This window comes from Rhinolophus sinicus, linkage group LG01 (genome assembly GCF_036562045.2).
Source record: "Rhinolophus sinicus isolate RSC01 linkage group LG01, ASM3656204v1, whole genome shotgun sequence".
Taxonomy (NCBI): Eukaryota; Metazoa; Chordata; class Mammalia; order Chiroptera; family Rhinolophidae; genus Rhinolophus; species Rhinolophus sinicus.
In genome coordinates this window covers 175,730,074-175,744,096 of record NC_133751.1, presented here as the reverse complement: position 1 = coordinate 175,744,096, position 14,023 = coordinate 175,730,074, and the positions used below count along the sequence as shown (strand labels likewise).

At 37.5% G+C, this 14,023-nt stretch overlaps 1 protein-coding gene across 7 annotated transcripts in view; it reads left to right on the top strand.

The window, feature by feature from the left end:
- Positions 1-14,023, top strand: part of HECW2 (HECT, C2 and WW domain containing E3 ubiquitin protein ligase 2) — a 335,844-nt gene that overhangs the window by 304,648 nt on the left and 17,173 nt on the right. For all 7 annotated transcript variants that reach the window (XM_019741310.2, XM_019741308.2, XM_074339576.1 and 4 more), the window contains 5 exons: positions 3,897-4,049; positions 5,782-5,880; positions 9,261-9,390; positions 10,423-10,569; positions 11,228-11,342. In XM_019741310.2, coding sequence (XP_019596869.2) covers positions 3,897-4,049; positions 5,782-5,880; positions 9,261-9,390; positions 10,423-10,569; positions 11,228-11,342 — 644 coding nt within the window. The remainder of the gene's footprint in view (positions 1-3,896; positions 4,050-5,781; positions 5,881-9,260; positions 9,391-10,422; positions 10,570-11,227; positions 11,343-14,023) is intronic.

Here is a 14,023-nt window from a genome sequence, read left to right as displayed (position 1 = left end):
AGCTATTATCATAATAAAGGAACCAATCAATGAGGTTTGTTTTTTTACGAAACTTTACCATATTAGAAGACACTAGACCTGGAAATGACAAGCACCAAGCTCTCTAAGCATAATTCATTTGAGTGATTTCTGACAATATTTGCAAATTGAGTTGTCTTTTTGAGATTGGCATAACCTATTAATGTCATTGAATCAGTATACCGCCTGAAGGCAAACTTGTGCAAAGTTATTCACTCTGCTGAATCTCAAATAATGTAAATTATGTTGATTTTCTTTAGAGAGCACCAGAGAGCACCACTCATTGATTCCACAGTATATGTGGAGCTCCTATTGTGTATCAGGCTAAGTACCTGGAAAACAGAAGTGAGAAAGACATGGTCCCTGTCTTCAGTGTGGTTACAGTCTAGAGACATGTATAGGGGAAGCAGACACACAAACATATATATATAATACGGTAAATGCAGTGTTTTTAAAGCACTGAGAGTTGAAGCTCAAAAAAAAAACCTTCTCTCTAACTGAATTCCACAGTTTTTTTTTTAGCCTTAAAAAAAAATTTTTTTTACTTATACCAGTTTTTTTTTAAGCAAACTGACTCAAAAAAAAATTGGCTCATGTTTCAGCTGTCTATGACCCTTACCATCTAGTGCCTGGAATTTGTCTCTGAAAACCCCCCCAAAGCTAGGACCACTGATTCACGGTCTCATACTTAGTTGTGTCCACTCCTTGAGGTTGCATGTACCCTAGGATATTATAGTCACTTTATATTTCCTTGAAGGTATCTTTTTTTAAAAAAGATAATTTATAGTAAGCCAGATATTTTAATAAAATCACATTTTCCTACCACTGTCTTCTTATAACAGGAGTGGCAAACTTGTTCTGTGAAGGGACAGATAGTAACTATTTCAGGCTTTGCAGGCCATACGTTCCTCCCCCACATACTCACTCAACTCCGTCATCGAAAAAAAAAGCCACACCACACACACACAAAAATAGGGGGGGCTATGTGCCAATGAAACTTCTATTTACAAAGGGGGGGTGGACCAGATTTGGCCTACAGGCTATACTTTGCCCCCCCCCCCTATAAAAAAAATTTTAAAAAATTTTTTTTTTTTTTTTTTAATCTGATGAAATTCACCATCTATAGGAAATTTAGAGAGATATTTTGCATCTACTGGGACCTGGGTAGACTGAATCATGGACTAAATTTCACAAAGTGAAATTTCGGAAAAAAAAGTATTAAGTCTAGTACTTTTTTTAAAAAAAATCCAGTGACATACAGACAGAATGGGAGAATCCTGAGTTAAAGCAGCACAGGTGACTAGCTCAGTATGAAAAAATAAAGTGGCAGCTCAAAAAAGCAGGGTTTTTTTAAGCTGCATTAGGGGGAAAAAGTGTCCAGTAAGAGAGGACAAGAGCTCTTTCTAAGCTCCCTGCTGATGAGACCACACCAAAGTGTGTGACTAGTTAAGACACACCCCCCTTAGATCAGACTTTAACACTCTGGAGAGTGTCGAGACTTGAGAACCAGGGTAGCGAGGAATTCCCAACCCCCCCCCCTTGAGAGGAGGAAAGCAGCAATGCCTATCTATCAGGAATGGGGGGGGCAGCAGCAAGGGGCAGACACCAGGGATACGGCAATTGCTAAACATAGGAGTTCTTATAGAAAATGACTTTTCAAAACATTGTATATCTTTAGCATCTAGATTAGTCCCCAAAACATAATATACACTCAACTATTTGTTGAAAGAAAGCCTCTAAGCATGTCAGGAATTTTCAAGTGGAAGAGGTATTCTACTTGTTCTTCTGCTGGCGTCAGAGACCAGAACTAGGGCAGTGGGAGGAAGCCACCGGAGGCGGCCTTGGTCTTGGCATGGGGAGGTGTAGTCTGCATCCTTGCACCTGGGAGGCAGCCAGAGTGCTGCTTGGGGCGTCCCCAGGGTAATCTAAGCATAGTCCCAGTGATCCTGGTGGCCACCCGCTAACCTCATTATATTCAGCTGCCCCGGAGGGCAGTTTCATCATGTCACCTTAAGGCCTCTGTGGGCTGACTGTCTGATATATTTGCATTTTTCTGCGCACATGGGTTTCCTGTCAGTCTACACTTGCATCGCCCAAAGTGCAGAATGGACAGGTAATATGAGAGATGGTTTTAGCTATTGCACAGACTGACATTTTCTATTTTAATATTTATGTATTTCTTTTCATGTGTATTAAAAAAATAAAGCTAGCACATCATAATTTCGTAAATATTGTGTGAGACAAGGCTACATTGAGAAAGCAAGTAAAGTTGATTGAATGAAAAATGGTAAGTATATATATTCAGATATGGCAAAAATTGAGGAAGTAGTATATGAATGGCTGAAGTCTATTCTAAATAAATTCTATTACATTCTCAACTAAAACATATAAAAGCCATTTTATTTTTCTTACTAGTCTCCCAACTCCATCTTCTATCCATAATAGGATCCTTTTCTCCATCACACAACCTAGATGGAGACTCAGATGATTTTTAATAAAAAATATATATATATGTATATACACACACACACACACACACACGTGTTTGTGTGTGTATCCATCCATGGAGGAAATTTCATAAGAGGACAAAATATAGCGTGAACGATGTCTTGTAAAATCCTACCACCCCATCTTATCCATTGCTTTCATTCTCCCTTCTGCGTTCCTTCCTGTCCTTGAACCCATGTGTAAACATTTATCATAGGGTAGATGTCCTTTATACTTTTCATTTTAAATTTAACATATCAAATTGCTTTATTGTAACCTCCTGTACTGCAGTTTTTGCTCTCAGCATCGTTGGCCACTTGTCATGCCTCAAACCTAACACAATCGGTTCTCATACTTCACTTTGACCCTGATGTCTTTGTAAGTAAAATGGAATTTACATTGGAGTTCAGGTGCTAGAGTTTCAGCCTCTTCTCCAAATAATTTCCTTAGGAATCTTTAGATACCCTTATTTTTCTTGTCTATAATTTTTCTTGGAGTTTTATAATTTAAAGTTTTCACTTGGACCCTATCATTCCTTTTTTTTTTTTTTGCCTCTGATCTCCCTAGGGGGCCTTGTATCTATAATATGCTCTCACTAATTCACTAAAGTCTCTTTCTTCCCCCATTTAAAAATGTTTCAGAAATCCATGAGGACTCCATGTCCCATGGATGTAGATAGCTGATGCCCTCTGGTTTTATCCTGTTTAAATAAGGCATTCCCCCTGTACTCCTTTTCCTTATGACCTCACTCCAGACATTTGAAATATTTATCTTTTTATATATATTTATGCAATCAAATTATTAGGATATTGCCTGCTGCTTTATCCATTATCTGATATGTTTTGGATATTCTCCATATAAAATGTGCATTTCACTATTCTGGGTCAAGACATGGATGAGTTAAGAATCATAATTGTTTAATTTGTTTTGAACGGTTTTGGAATGGGGACAGTTAGGCTTGTAATCAGTGTTCTTTAGAAAGTAGAGCTCTAGAAAATGTGATATATATACATATATATGTGTATATATATGTATATATATATGTGTGTGTGTATATATATCTATTGTAAACTCCTCTACTGTAGTATATATGCATATGATAACTAGTTGTTCTTTTTGTGGATTTTTTTTTAATTTATTTTTTTAATTTATTGAGGTGACAATTGTTAGTAAAATTACATAGATTTCAGGTGTACAATTCTGTATTACATCATCTATAAATCCCATTGTGTGTTCACCACCCAGAGTCAGTTCTCCTTCCATCACCATATATTTGATCCCCCTTACCCTCATCTCCCACCCCCCACCCCCCTTACCCTCTGGTAACCACTAAACATCTGTGTCTATGAGTTTCTGCTTCTCATTTGTTTCTTTTTGTGGATTTTTTAAAGGCTGGATTACAGTGGACCTTCCAGAGAGTTTTTCTTCCTGGTATCCAGAGAACTCTTTAACCCATATTATGGCTTATTTGAGTATTCAGCCAATGACACATACACAGTACAAATAAGTCCCATGTCTGCTTTTGTAGACAATCACCATGAATGGTAAGTAAGTTTATTCCCAACACTTTTCTTCTGTTGGTTTTCTGTGATATTAATTTTTATAGGAATCCACATTTCTTTTAACATATTTTTCCTTGGCGAAAATCTTATTTTCAATTAAATATCTTATTTGACTCTTGTTTTTGTTGTCAAATTATATATACAGGCAGTCTCCAAGGTAGGAATAGATTATGTTCCATGAGACCCATTTTAAATGAGATGGGTAGAATTCAAAATGTTTTCCCATCCAAAGAAGGTTATGGATGATGTTAGATCTCTAAGGCCCTCTCTGCACCTTGCGCATCTCTGAGCTCTGAGGTTGGGGGAGGGTGGGTAAGGGAAAATCCTGACCCAGAGGTCAGGCAGTTTCTAGAGCAGCCCTTGATGAAGTGTCTAACACTGGCGGAAGGGCAGAGCAGCTGGTATGTGGCTGAGGTGACCATGGTATTCTAGTTGGAGGGAGGGAGGATGGGGTGACCTGCAGGGAGTGATGATAGAAGAAGGGCCACTTTCCCCATTAGCCATTTGAAGTTTGTAGCCAGGGATTGCCCCCTTTTACATTTCTCACACAAAATCATCAGGGAAAACTGGTATAGGATTCCTTTCTGGGGATTATTTATTCTGAAAATCCCCAAATTCACTCTTACCAAATGTTCTTACATTTTTTTAAATCCCTGCATTTGTACACTTCAGTTTTATAACCTCCATTTGCTTGTTTCTGCTCACTTTCACTGATAGTAATGAAAACAAAACAAAAAAAGAATACGAGTAGGACTCATGAAAAAGTTTCTTTGAGTCATGAGGTTAATATTGGTGGGTGGAGGGCATAACTTTTAGGACTTATTCTTCAAATTAACTTCCGTTTAGCTGTAATTTGGAGTCCTCCCAATGGTAGCTATTGCAGTTATGCTAACATAAGTGGAAATAAAGAAAAACAAAGCTGCTGGACATTAATCTTAAAATGGCTGCCTAATACTAAAATTACAAATGGACTGTATGAACCTCAGTGTGGGCTTACACTTTTGGAAGGCATTAGACTTTTGAAGAGCTAGAAACTTGAGTACTTTGGAAAGAGAAAATAAGTGTACATCGCAGTGAGCAAATCCAGTCATGACAGATATATTAAATAAAGTTTCCAAAGTGATTCAGAGTAGAATTGAGCCTTGAAATTTTAGAGAACAGAATGTCTCATGAGGAAACTCCCCCAAATGTCCACATGCATAATTCTTGGATGGTGACAATTATCAACAGCAGTGGGGTTTGAGAGAGACTAGGGATAGGAACTTTCTCACTCTGAGATTGGGCTTTTCCTCAAAAGGGAATTGCTACTGGGTTTGTATTAGAGAAATCCTGCTACTATTTATGCAAGAAAACTAGAAGAATTATTTCCCCACCACCACGGGTCTCATTCTGTCAATGTCCTTTAGGAGTGGTTTGGGGAAATTTCACTGACATGCTCACAGGGAATTCACGATGGCCATGTGGGTGCTACATAGTGGACACTATTGGCACAGAGTGAAGGTGGAACAGTATCTCTGTAAATATCAGAGTGAAAGAGATGTCTTCAACAGGTAGTTATAAAAATTGGCCTAATGAAGACATAGCCTACAGTGCACACAGACTCTCATGGATCTAGAAGGCAATTAATCTTGGACAAACTTGGATGGTTAGAGCTGGGAGGCATTCTAGAAACTGCTCCATGATGTGTAAGCAATCTCATGCTTTTCCTTCACAGGTTCCGGTTCAGCGGTAGGATCCTTGGTCTTGCACTAATACACCAGTATTTGTTGGATGCCTTCTTTACACGGCCCTTTTATAAGGCTCTTCTCAGAATGTAAGAGTATTTTTATTGCTTGTATAATTAGCATGTAAGAATGCAATATTTCCCTTATTGAAATGTCAATGTCATTTATCTGCTCACTACCTCAACTCTGTTGTTATTAAAGTTAATAGTGGTTTAGATTTCTGAAATGAATAGTTTCAAATTCAGTTGCTGTGTTTTTCCTGTTTCTAATCCTGTCATCCTATCTCGCCTCCAAAGTCTTAGTTTCACTCTACTCCAAATAATTTATTCTTATTTGTTGCAACACATGTCTCTTGAAAACAATTGTACTTGAACTACAGCACTGGAATTCCTGTGGTATTAATGCCGATTATTAATAGAATAGTTGTGGGTTAGCCTTGGTGACTCACACAGCGCCCTATCCTTTATGAGATGCACTTTATATTTTGCTTCATGCAGACTTTTTTAACTGCTTACTCTTGGTTCATATCTTCATTCTCCTTTTGTCTTATTTTGTTTGTCTATCTGTTTGTTTGAGGTGGGCAGTCCTGTGTTTTTCTTGAGAACTCCCTACATACAAGGTAGTAATTTATGATGGCAGATGAAAATTTAGCATTCACAGAACTTTTATTCGTTGTTGTCACAATGAAGGATTGCAATTATTGTAAAATGTAGAGCAAACAGTTTCTGTCCTGTAATCAGTAGTAATTTACAAGGCTGAACAGGAGAAGGCAACTGTCTGTGGGGGTAGTAGCTCAAACTTGCAATGAAAAAGCATCGAATGATGTCTTGGTTCTGTGCAGCTCTATCCCTAAGTGAGGCCGTGTACCTGCTTTCTGGAAAATGACAGCCTAGATCTCAAATAAAACCAAAGTATTTCTAATGGGCTCTTAAGAAGGACAGTAAGAAAACTTTTGCCATCCTCCTTTTGGTATCTGGACAGATGAAGTCCCAGGCACCTGGGCACTGGGCATCTGTGTCTCTGGTTCCCCCTGGCCCATTTTGCATCTTCCCATTTCATTGTCTTATCTCTTATCTCCTCATTTAACTTTCCTGAAAGAGTAGTCTATATACCAACTGTTGATACACCCTCAACACACTTTAGTCTGACATCTTTTCTACCACCAACCTATGGAAGCTTTTAAAGAATATTTTTTAGTTCTTATGTTTAATGGACCATTCTGCTGCTTTTGATACTGTTGACCACCCCAACCCCCACCCATTTATCTTCAGTCTTTCCTCTATAGTATCCATGACACTGTCTTCTCCCTATTCTCCTTTGATTTTTATGTTTCCTTTGTGGGCTTCTCCTCTGATTTTCCCTTAAACCTCCATGTTCCTGAAGTTTTCATTCTTGCCCCTCTCCCCCCTTATTTTCTTTCTCTATGTGTTGTCATGGGGAAATCTCTTCACCTGTTTCATCTCCTACTAACTCTCAAATCTGCACCCTCAGTTTTGATCTCTCTTGACTGTTAGGCTCAAGTGGTCACCATTCCACTAAATATCATTCCACTAAATATTTTCACTTGCGTATCTCACAGGCAACAGGGTTAAAATCCACAGGGTTAACACGAAACTCATCAATTTTCTCTGACCTAAAAATGTACCTTCTCCCCTGTGCTCAGTCACAGTTCATGATCCCAGTATTCTCAGATCACTCTGGTCAGATGTCAGGAGTCACCCTCAAACAGGGATGGCAAACACACAACATATGTTCTACTCTTTCCCACCTCCCATCCCGTTCCCATGATATAGTTCACAAATCATTTGTAGTATTTTTTCCTGCTGAACTTGTTGTGGCCTCCGGAATTTTTTTAACTTAAAGCCCCCAAGACTGGCAATTCATCAGAGTTGGCTTGCAACGTGAGTTTATTTGCCACCTCTACTTTAGATATCCTCCTTTATACCCCCCAATAAAACCATTTACTAATTTCCACATTAGCCTCCTAAATAATTTTTAAATTCATCTTTTCCTCACCATCCTTACTAATTGGGCCTTAATTAAAACCCTTATCTTATTTTGTCCAGATTACCGTTGTGGTCTGCAAATTGATCACCCTCTAATAATAACCCCCCTCTCCTATTTAAGTAATCCTCTACACTGCAACGTCCAGAGAAACAATTTAAAATCATATCTTACATCTGATCATGTTATTCCCTGTCTTAAAACCTTTTATTCATTCCGAATCACCTTTGTATGACATTCAAAGCCTGCTCCCAGCTACCTTCCCAGCCTCAATCTCTGGTTAACTCTCTGGTCTTGTGGTTAACTCTCTGGTCCTGCCAATTTGCTTAAGTAGTCTGCAAATTCCATGCCTTTGTGCTTGGTTCATTTTGTTTTCTTCTTTTCTTTTCCCCTTCTCCTTCTTTTCATCCATTCCCCTTTACCTCTCTAGCTTTTAAATATCCTGCGAAATTTAACATAGGTATTATCTACTCCAAAAAGCTTTTCCTAAAGCGCCAAGTCAAAGTAAATGGGCTTCATGTTTGCTATGAGAGCTTCCTATATCTACTTTATCTTTATTTTCTAATTGGAGTCTAACATACCTATAAAAATAGTTCACAAATTGTAAGTATTACCCACCCTAGGCTATCACTTCTCACCTTACATTAACTTATCTATTTGTGTGCCTATCTCCCCAACTAGACCATTACATTACCCTCCTTGAGGGCAGTGAGTGTTTATCAAGTAGCCGTTAAGATGTCTGGCACATCCTTGATGCCTAATAAACGTCTAGACTAAACCAAACAAAATGACCTTTGAAATTAGGCTGATGGATGGACATTTCAAAACAACTAAAGCAAATCAATTGTTACCATCTTACACCTGTATAATAGTAGCTCCACTTTACATAGATCCTCATTTAGCAAGAAAAAAAAGGAGATAAATATAGAAAATTATAATTGTAGAGAGATTCTGTGGCTTCCTGTTTTCAGAATCATGGAAAAAAGGGAAGTATGTGAATGTGGGTCACAGAATCTAGTATTCGGGGGGGGGGAAAAGGATAAAGTATAGAAACATACAAAGAAGTTTTAATGAGAACAATGTTTTAAGGTAGTATACCATAGCCAAAAAAATACTGGACCCAAGTTGTCAGCCCAAGTTCTAGTTCCTGCTCTGGAATTAATTGTAGGTGACTGTGCAAGTGGCAGCCACTCTTTGCACCTCTAGTTCTGTGTCTCTGAATAAAAGGACAGACTGAGTGATTCCTAAGGCACTTTATGTATACCCAGGATTTTAAAATTTTATACCAAATTTCTGAATTATTTCACTGGTTTGATTATTGAGTTTGATTAGGAACATTTCAGAAATCACTGACTCTTTAGTTGATCTGTTCTTGTTTTTTACTCTTAGCTATTTTTCCTCATGACTCTGGGTTTTTGCTAATAGCTGTGCCCACATATTTATTTCTATCTGTTTGTCATCTTAGTCTGTGTGACCTGAGTGACCTAGAATACCTTGATGAAGAGTTCCACCAGAGCCTGCAGTGGATGAAAGACAATGACATCCATGACATCCTGGACCTCACGTTTACTGTGAATGAAGAAGTTTTTGGGCAGGTCTGTGTATGTGAATAACTGGTGACTAAGTGGAGTAATTGAAGGCTATTGGTTGGTGAAGAATTAATTCAGTGGCTAAGATCCACAGCTTATTTATTTGTGACTTGTTGGGTGGTTTAAACCCAGTATAGGGTGCACTTAAATAATCTTGGTTGTAAAGATTATTAATCTGCCAGCTGCAGATTAAGATGTTCTGATTTACAGATGGTGATAACTATTTGTGTGTTGTTAGCATCTTTCTATTTCTAACTAAAGTATCCACAGAAGATATCAGAATGGGCTTGTATAAAATACAGTTTTTAAAAGTCCGTGCTATCCCAGAGTTGAATATTAAATTATTTGGTTGACATTTATATTTAACTCTCATTCATATTTCAGAACTGAAATTGGTTGTTTTGAAACTGTGGGGATATATAATATTTTGATGCAGGTTTGAAAACATCTTGCCTTTTTAGGGTTAGTGGAAGCGTTGGTTAAAAGATTTCTTTCAGAAATTGCATACTAGTTCACAGGTAATGTTCTTATTTAGAAATTAACGTTTAGCTGATTTTCTGAATTTCGTGTTTTGGAAAAGAAGTTCTCAATTTAATATTCACTGGATTGTAATCCTGTTTCCTTAAAGCAAATTTTTACTTAAATATAGACTTTCTATATGTTGCTGATTCTGAACCCTAAAGGAATTTGTGGATATGTGTTTTTGTTCAACATTCAAATAGCAGTGGGCCAGAATCTGGAGCCAATTGATTTTCAGTTAAAAGGCTATCTGTTTAGTCACGATTTAAAACTTAACCTTCAGCACTTTCGATATTTATATTTTAATCAGTGAGGCTTTCAGATATTAGCTCAATGACTAGTTTTTACTCAACACCGGTGTGTGCTGGGCTCCGTGCTGACGCCTCACGACCTGCTTGTGGGATGCGCCCTGGGCCGGGGCAGGGACCAGTAGCCGGCTGATTTCAGCTGATTGGTAGCAGTGTTCTTATACCTCAAGAGCGTTGCTTTATGGTCGGTCCTTTTGTTTTTTAATCTCAGATTACCGAACGAGAATTAAAACCAGGGGGTGCCAATATCCCAGTCACAGAGAAGAACAAGAAGGAGTATATCGAGAGGATGGTGAAATGGAGAATTGAGAGGGGTGTTGTGCAACAAACGGAGAGCTTAGTGCGCGGCTTCTATGAGGTAAAGACTGTCAGCAGGAGGGGGTTTTGTAGTCTGATATCAATGATACCACAGTCCTTCTTACTGTACTTTTTCTGCATGCTGTATTTCCATTTTCCTTCTGTATTTATTGGTACTCTTCCAATTTATAACCTCCATTTTTTTCCTATATGTTTCAAGAACACAAAAAAACCTCCAGTGTTTTTCCTATGTTTCCCCTCTGTTACAAGACGTCACTGAAATAAAATGACCTGAATTCAAATTGACAATTTTATGACCACTTATAACATTGAAGTCATATGGCTTAGTCATGCTTAGATACGGGTGATCATATCTCATGCTTGATATGGGAAGTGACTGTATCCGAGTCTGAATGAGACATATAAGAATTCCGTATGACTTCTTGTAGGAGCACTGGATCTTTTTCAAAAGAAAAAAAGAAACTGGATTAATCAGTGCTCAATTACAAAGTAAAAACTATGTTGAGAAAAATCTCATCAACCTTGTACTGAAAATACCTTATACTTGTGGAGAGCTTTATAGTTTTTAAAGTACCTACACAGAGTATATCCAAAGTATTCCCAAAACTTCTTATGCCCTCCTTTTCTGATGAGGCTTTATTATAGCTGAGATTTCTCTGGGTTCTTAAGCCATACCCTGTGTTCTTTTTATTCCATAGGTGGTGGATGCCAGGCTGGTATCTGTTTTTGATGCAAGAGAGCTAGAGCTGGTCATCGCAGGCACAGCTGAAATAGACCTGAGTGATTGGAGAAACAACACAGAATATAGAGGAGGTGAGATTTGATGTATAGGTGGCTGGATTTTAAATTTGAAATGAAAGACAGGCAAATGGTTGGCTTGCTGGTCTGAATCCAAGGCAGGCAAAACACTTGCACTCTAATCGTAGGTCTGATGCAGTCTCCTGTCAGACCGTGGGCAAGGTACATTCCCTTCTTTTCCTCGTTACCTCATCTGTCAAGTGGAGGCAGAACTGTTTACACTGCATCTAAGCATGTCATAACACTTAATTGTTGGTGAAGAAATGTGACCATGGAACACTAATTAATTATTTTATGGTGTTGGTAGTGAAGCACCACGAGTCTCACTCCACCTATTCTACCTTCATTCTAAAACTTGAAGAGGCACAGCCTCTGAGCTTCCTGATGAGCAAACAGTTTTCCTACATTTCGTTGAATTACTTACCAGTTGGAATTCACAGTTAAAACACATGAATGCAATAAGACATGGTTCTCAAAATTCAAGAAGTTTATTGAACAAGCCCTTCTAAATTCATAACATTAGGTTCAGCTGAAAAGGAAACTGCTGTAAGATTAGTTAAATACTGTACTATATGACACTTCACCAAATGGGAAGCTTTTAGAAGTGGCATTTCTGTAGATCAGCACAAAATCTCAATTAGTAACTGAGATTGAAGCTACTGAAATTTGATTGCTGAATCAATACACGTTGAAAGGGACCTGGTAGTAACCAAGAGTTAAAATTTTATCCAGTAATTTTAAGCAAAGAAAGAATACATTTTCTGAAATTTATTGCAGTGTTATAAAGTCCTCAGACAAATAACAGTTGTTTTTGGTTTTGGTTTTGGTTTTTTAACTCAGAAGGTAAGAGCTTAGCAAGAGTTCTGAACTTGGAGAGTGAAAAATACAGTTTAAGTCGCTGAATTCATCACTTAGCAGAATAAACTAAGTGCTGAATAGTTCTCCAGCTATCTGTAAATTGAAACAGAGATTTAACAACTTTAAAAGTGTGGAGTGAAAATATAACATATTTGCTAAATTGCTTTTGTTTTTGCCTCTGTTTGGCTCTTCCAATCCATCACTGCTGCTGTGGTCTGGCCTGTCTCGCCTATATTCTCTGAAAGGCTGTATTAAGTTGCAGTTTCCATTGCTGCTATTTCTGAAGTCCAATTGCTGTAATAAGTCTTTTCCAGTTGGCCCAACGTATATCCATATATAGCCTTGGTTATTATAACTTGTTAAGCAGATATTTTCACTAACTAGAACACAATTTCTCTAACACACTATATAACTGGCATCTTATCATAAATAGTATTAGCTCACTTTTCCCCCCTAGGCAATTCTAATAGCAATGCCGTTAATCAAATCAGCCATTTTTGTATTTGCACAGTATGAACTTTTATTCACAGTATATGACTAATCAAGTACCTATTTCTATGGTTATTGTAAATCTTATCAAATGAAATCCTTCCGAGGAGAGTGCTGGGGGAGGGAGCAGGAAAAGGGCAGTGTTTGTTGCCCTGTTTGCTAACCCAATTAGGTGGCACTGAATGAAGAGGCAGGTCTGCTACCACGTGCAGTGCTGTATGTTCATAAGGCAGCTGTTTATAGAGATTACAATGGGACACTTTTGCTCCTCCTCCTCCAAAAGGCACAAACAACAAAACGAGAGGCAGAAAAGGACTGGTTCATAAGGTCAGAAAACTTTAGAGCCACCAAGAGCCAAGTACTTATTTTATAGATGAGAAAGCTATTTGCTCGGCATCAAATAGTTGGTCTTTGCCAAGAGGAGGGCATGGAGCCTATGCATCACCGTGTCCAATCTAGTTTTATTTATCTTTCACTTGGATCCTTTTCATTTCCAAAGGTCTCTAAGCATCACTGATCAAGTGGTAAACAGTAAGGCAGTATTCTCCCGAAATCCTATAACCAGTGAAACATGTAAGGAAACATTCGAATTAAAATAGTTTTTACCCACCTTTTATTTTGGACTTAACCTCTGCTGGCTCAGAATTTGAGTAGCTTTATGCACGTTTAATATGTCAGTTAATTGGTTTGAATCACTAATTGTACCTTAATCTTTGTCAGCCTCTTCTCTGAACTTAATTTTTCTTTATTGAAGGTTTTAGAATCCACAACTACTGCCTTAATTCACCCATGGGATGATACTTTTGCATTTTATCAAATTCTACTGAAATGTGGACTAAAAGTAACATTTAGGTTGACGATTATTTGAGATTTATTAGTTGAAGAAATTAAAGTAATAAAATTGCTCTTCCTTTTTATTAATAAAAAGTAATTTGATTTTAAAATATGAACATTATATGTAGTTTTAAAATAGTTTGCAATTATGTATTTATTTGTGTGATTTCTTTATTAATGGGTCTCTTCTTTACCAGAAGCTCTGTGAAGGTCTGTTTTCTTGGCCACTGTACCTCCAAGCTTGGCATAGTGGTATTCATAAATTTTTTCTTAAATGAATGACCAAAAGAGTTAAGCCTTTCCAAAACTAGAAATTATATTTTTCAGAAATCATATGGTTAAAATAATTCATTTTTTTCTTGTTCTTTCCACTAGCTTTATGTAGTGATTCCTAAATTGAAACAGACCTCTTGGTTTCATTTATTGTTGTTTTTGTTTGACTTTTGACACTCATACAATCATATTTGCAGAGTTATTCCTTAGTCTTATTTTTTGTGTTATTTCTTAGTTTTAAA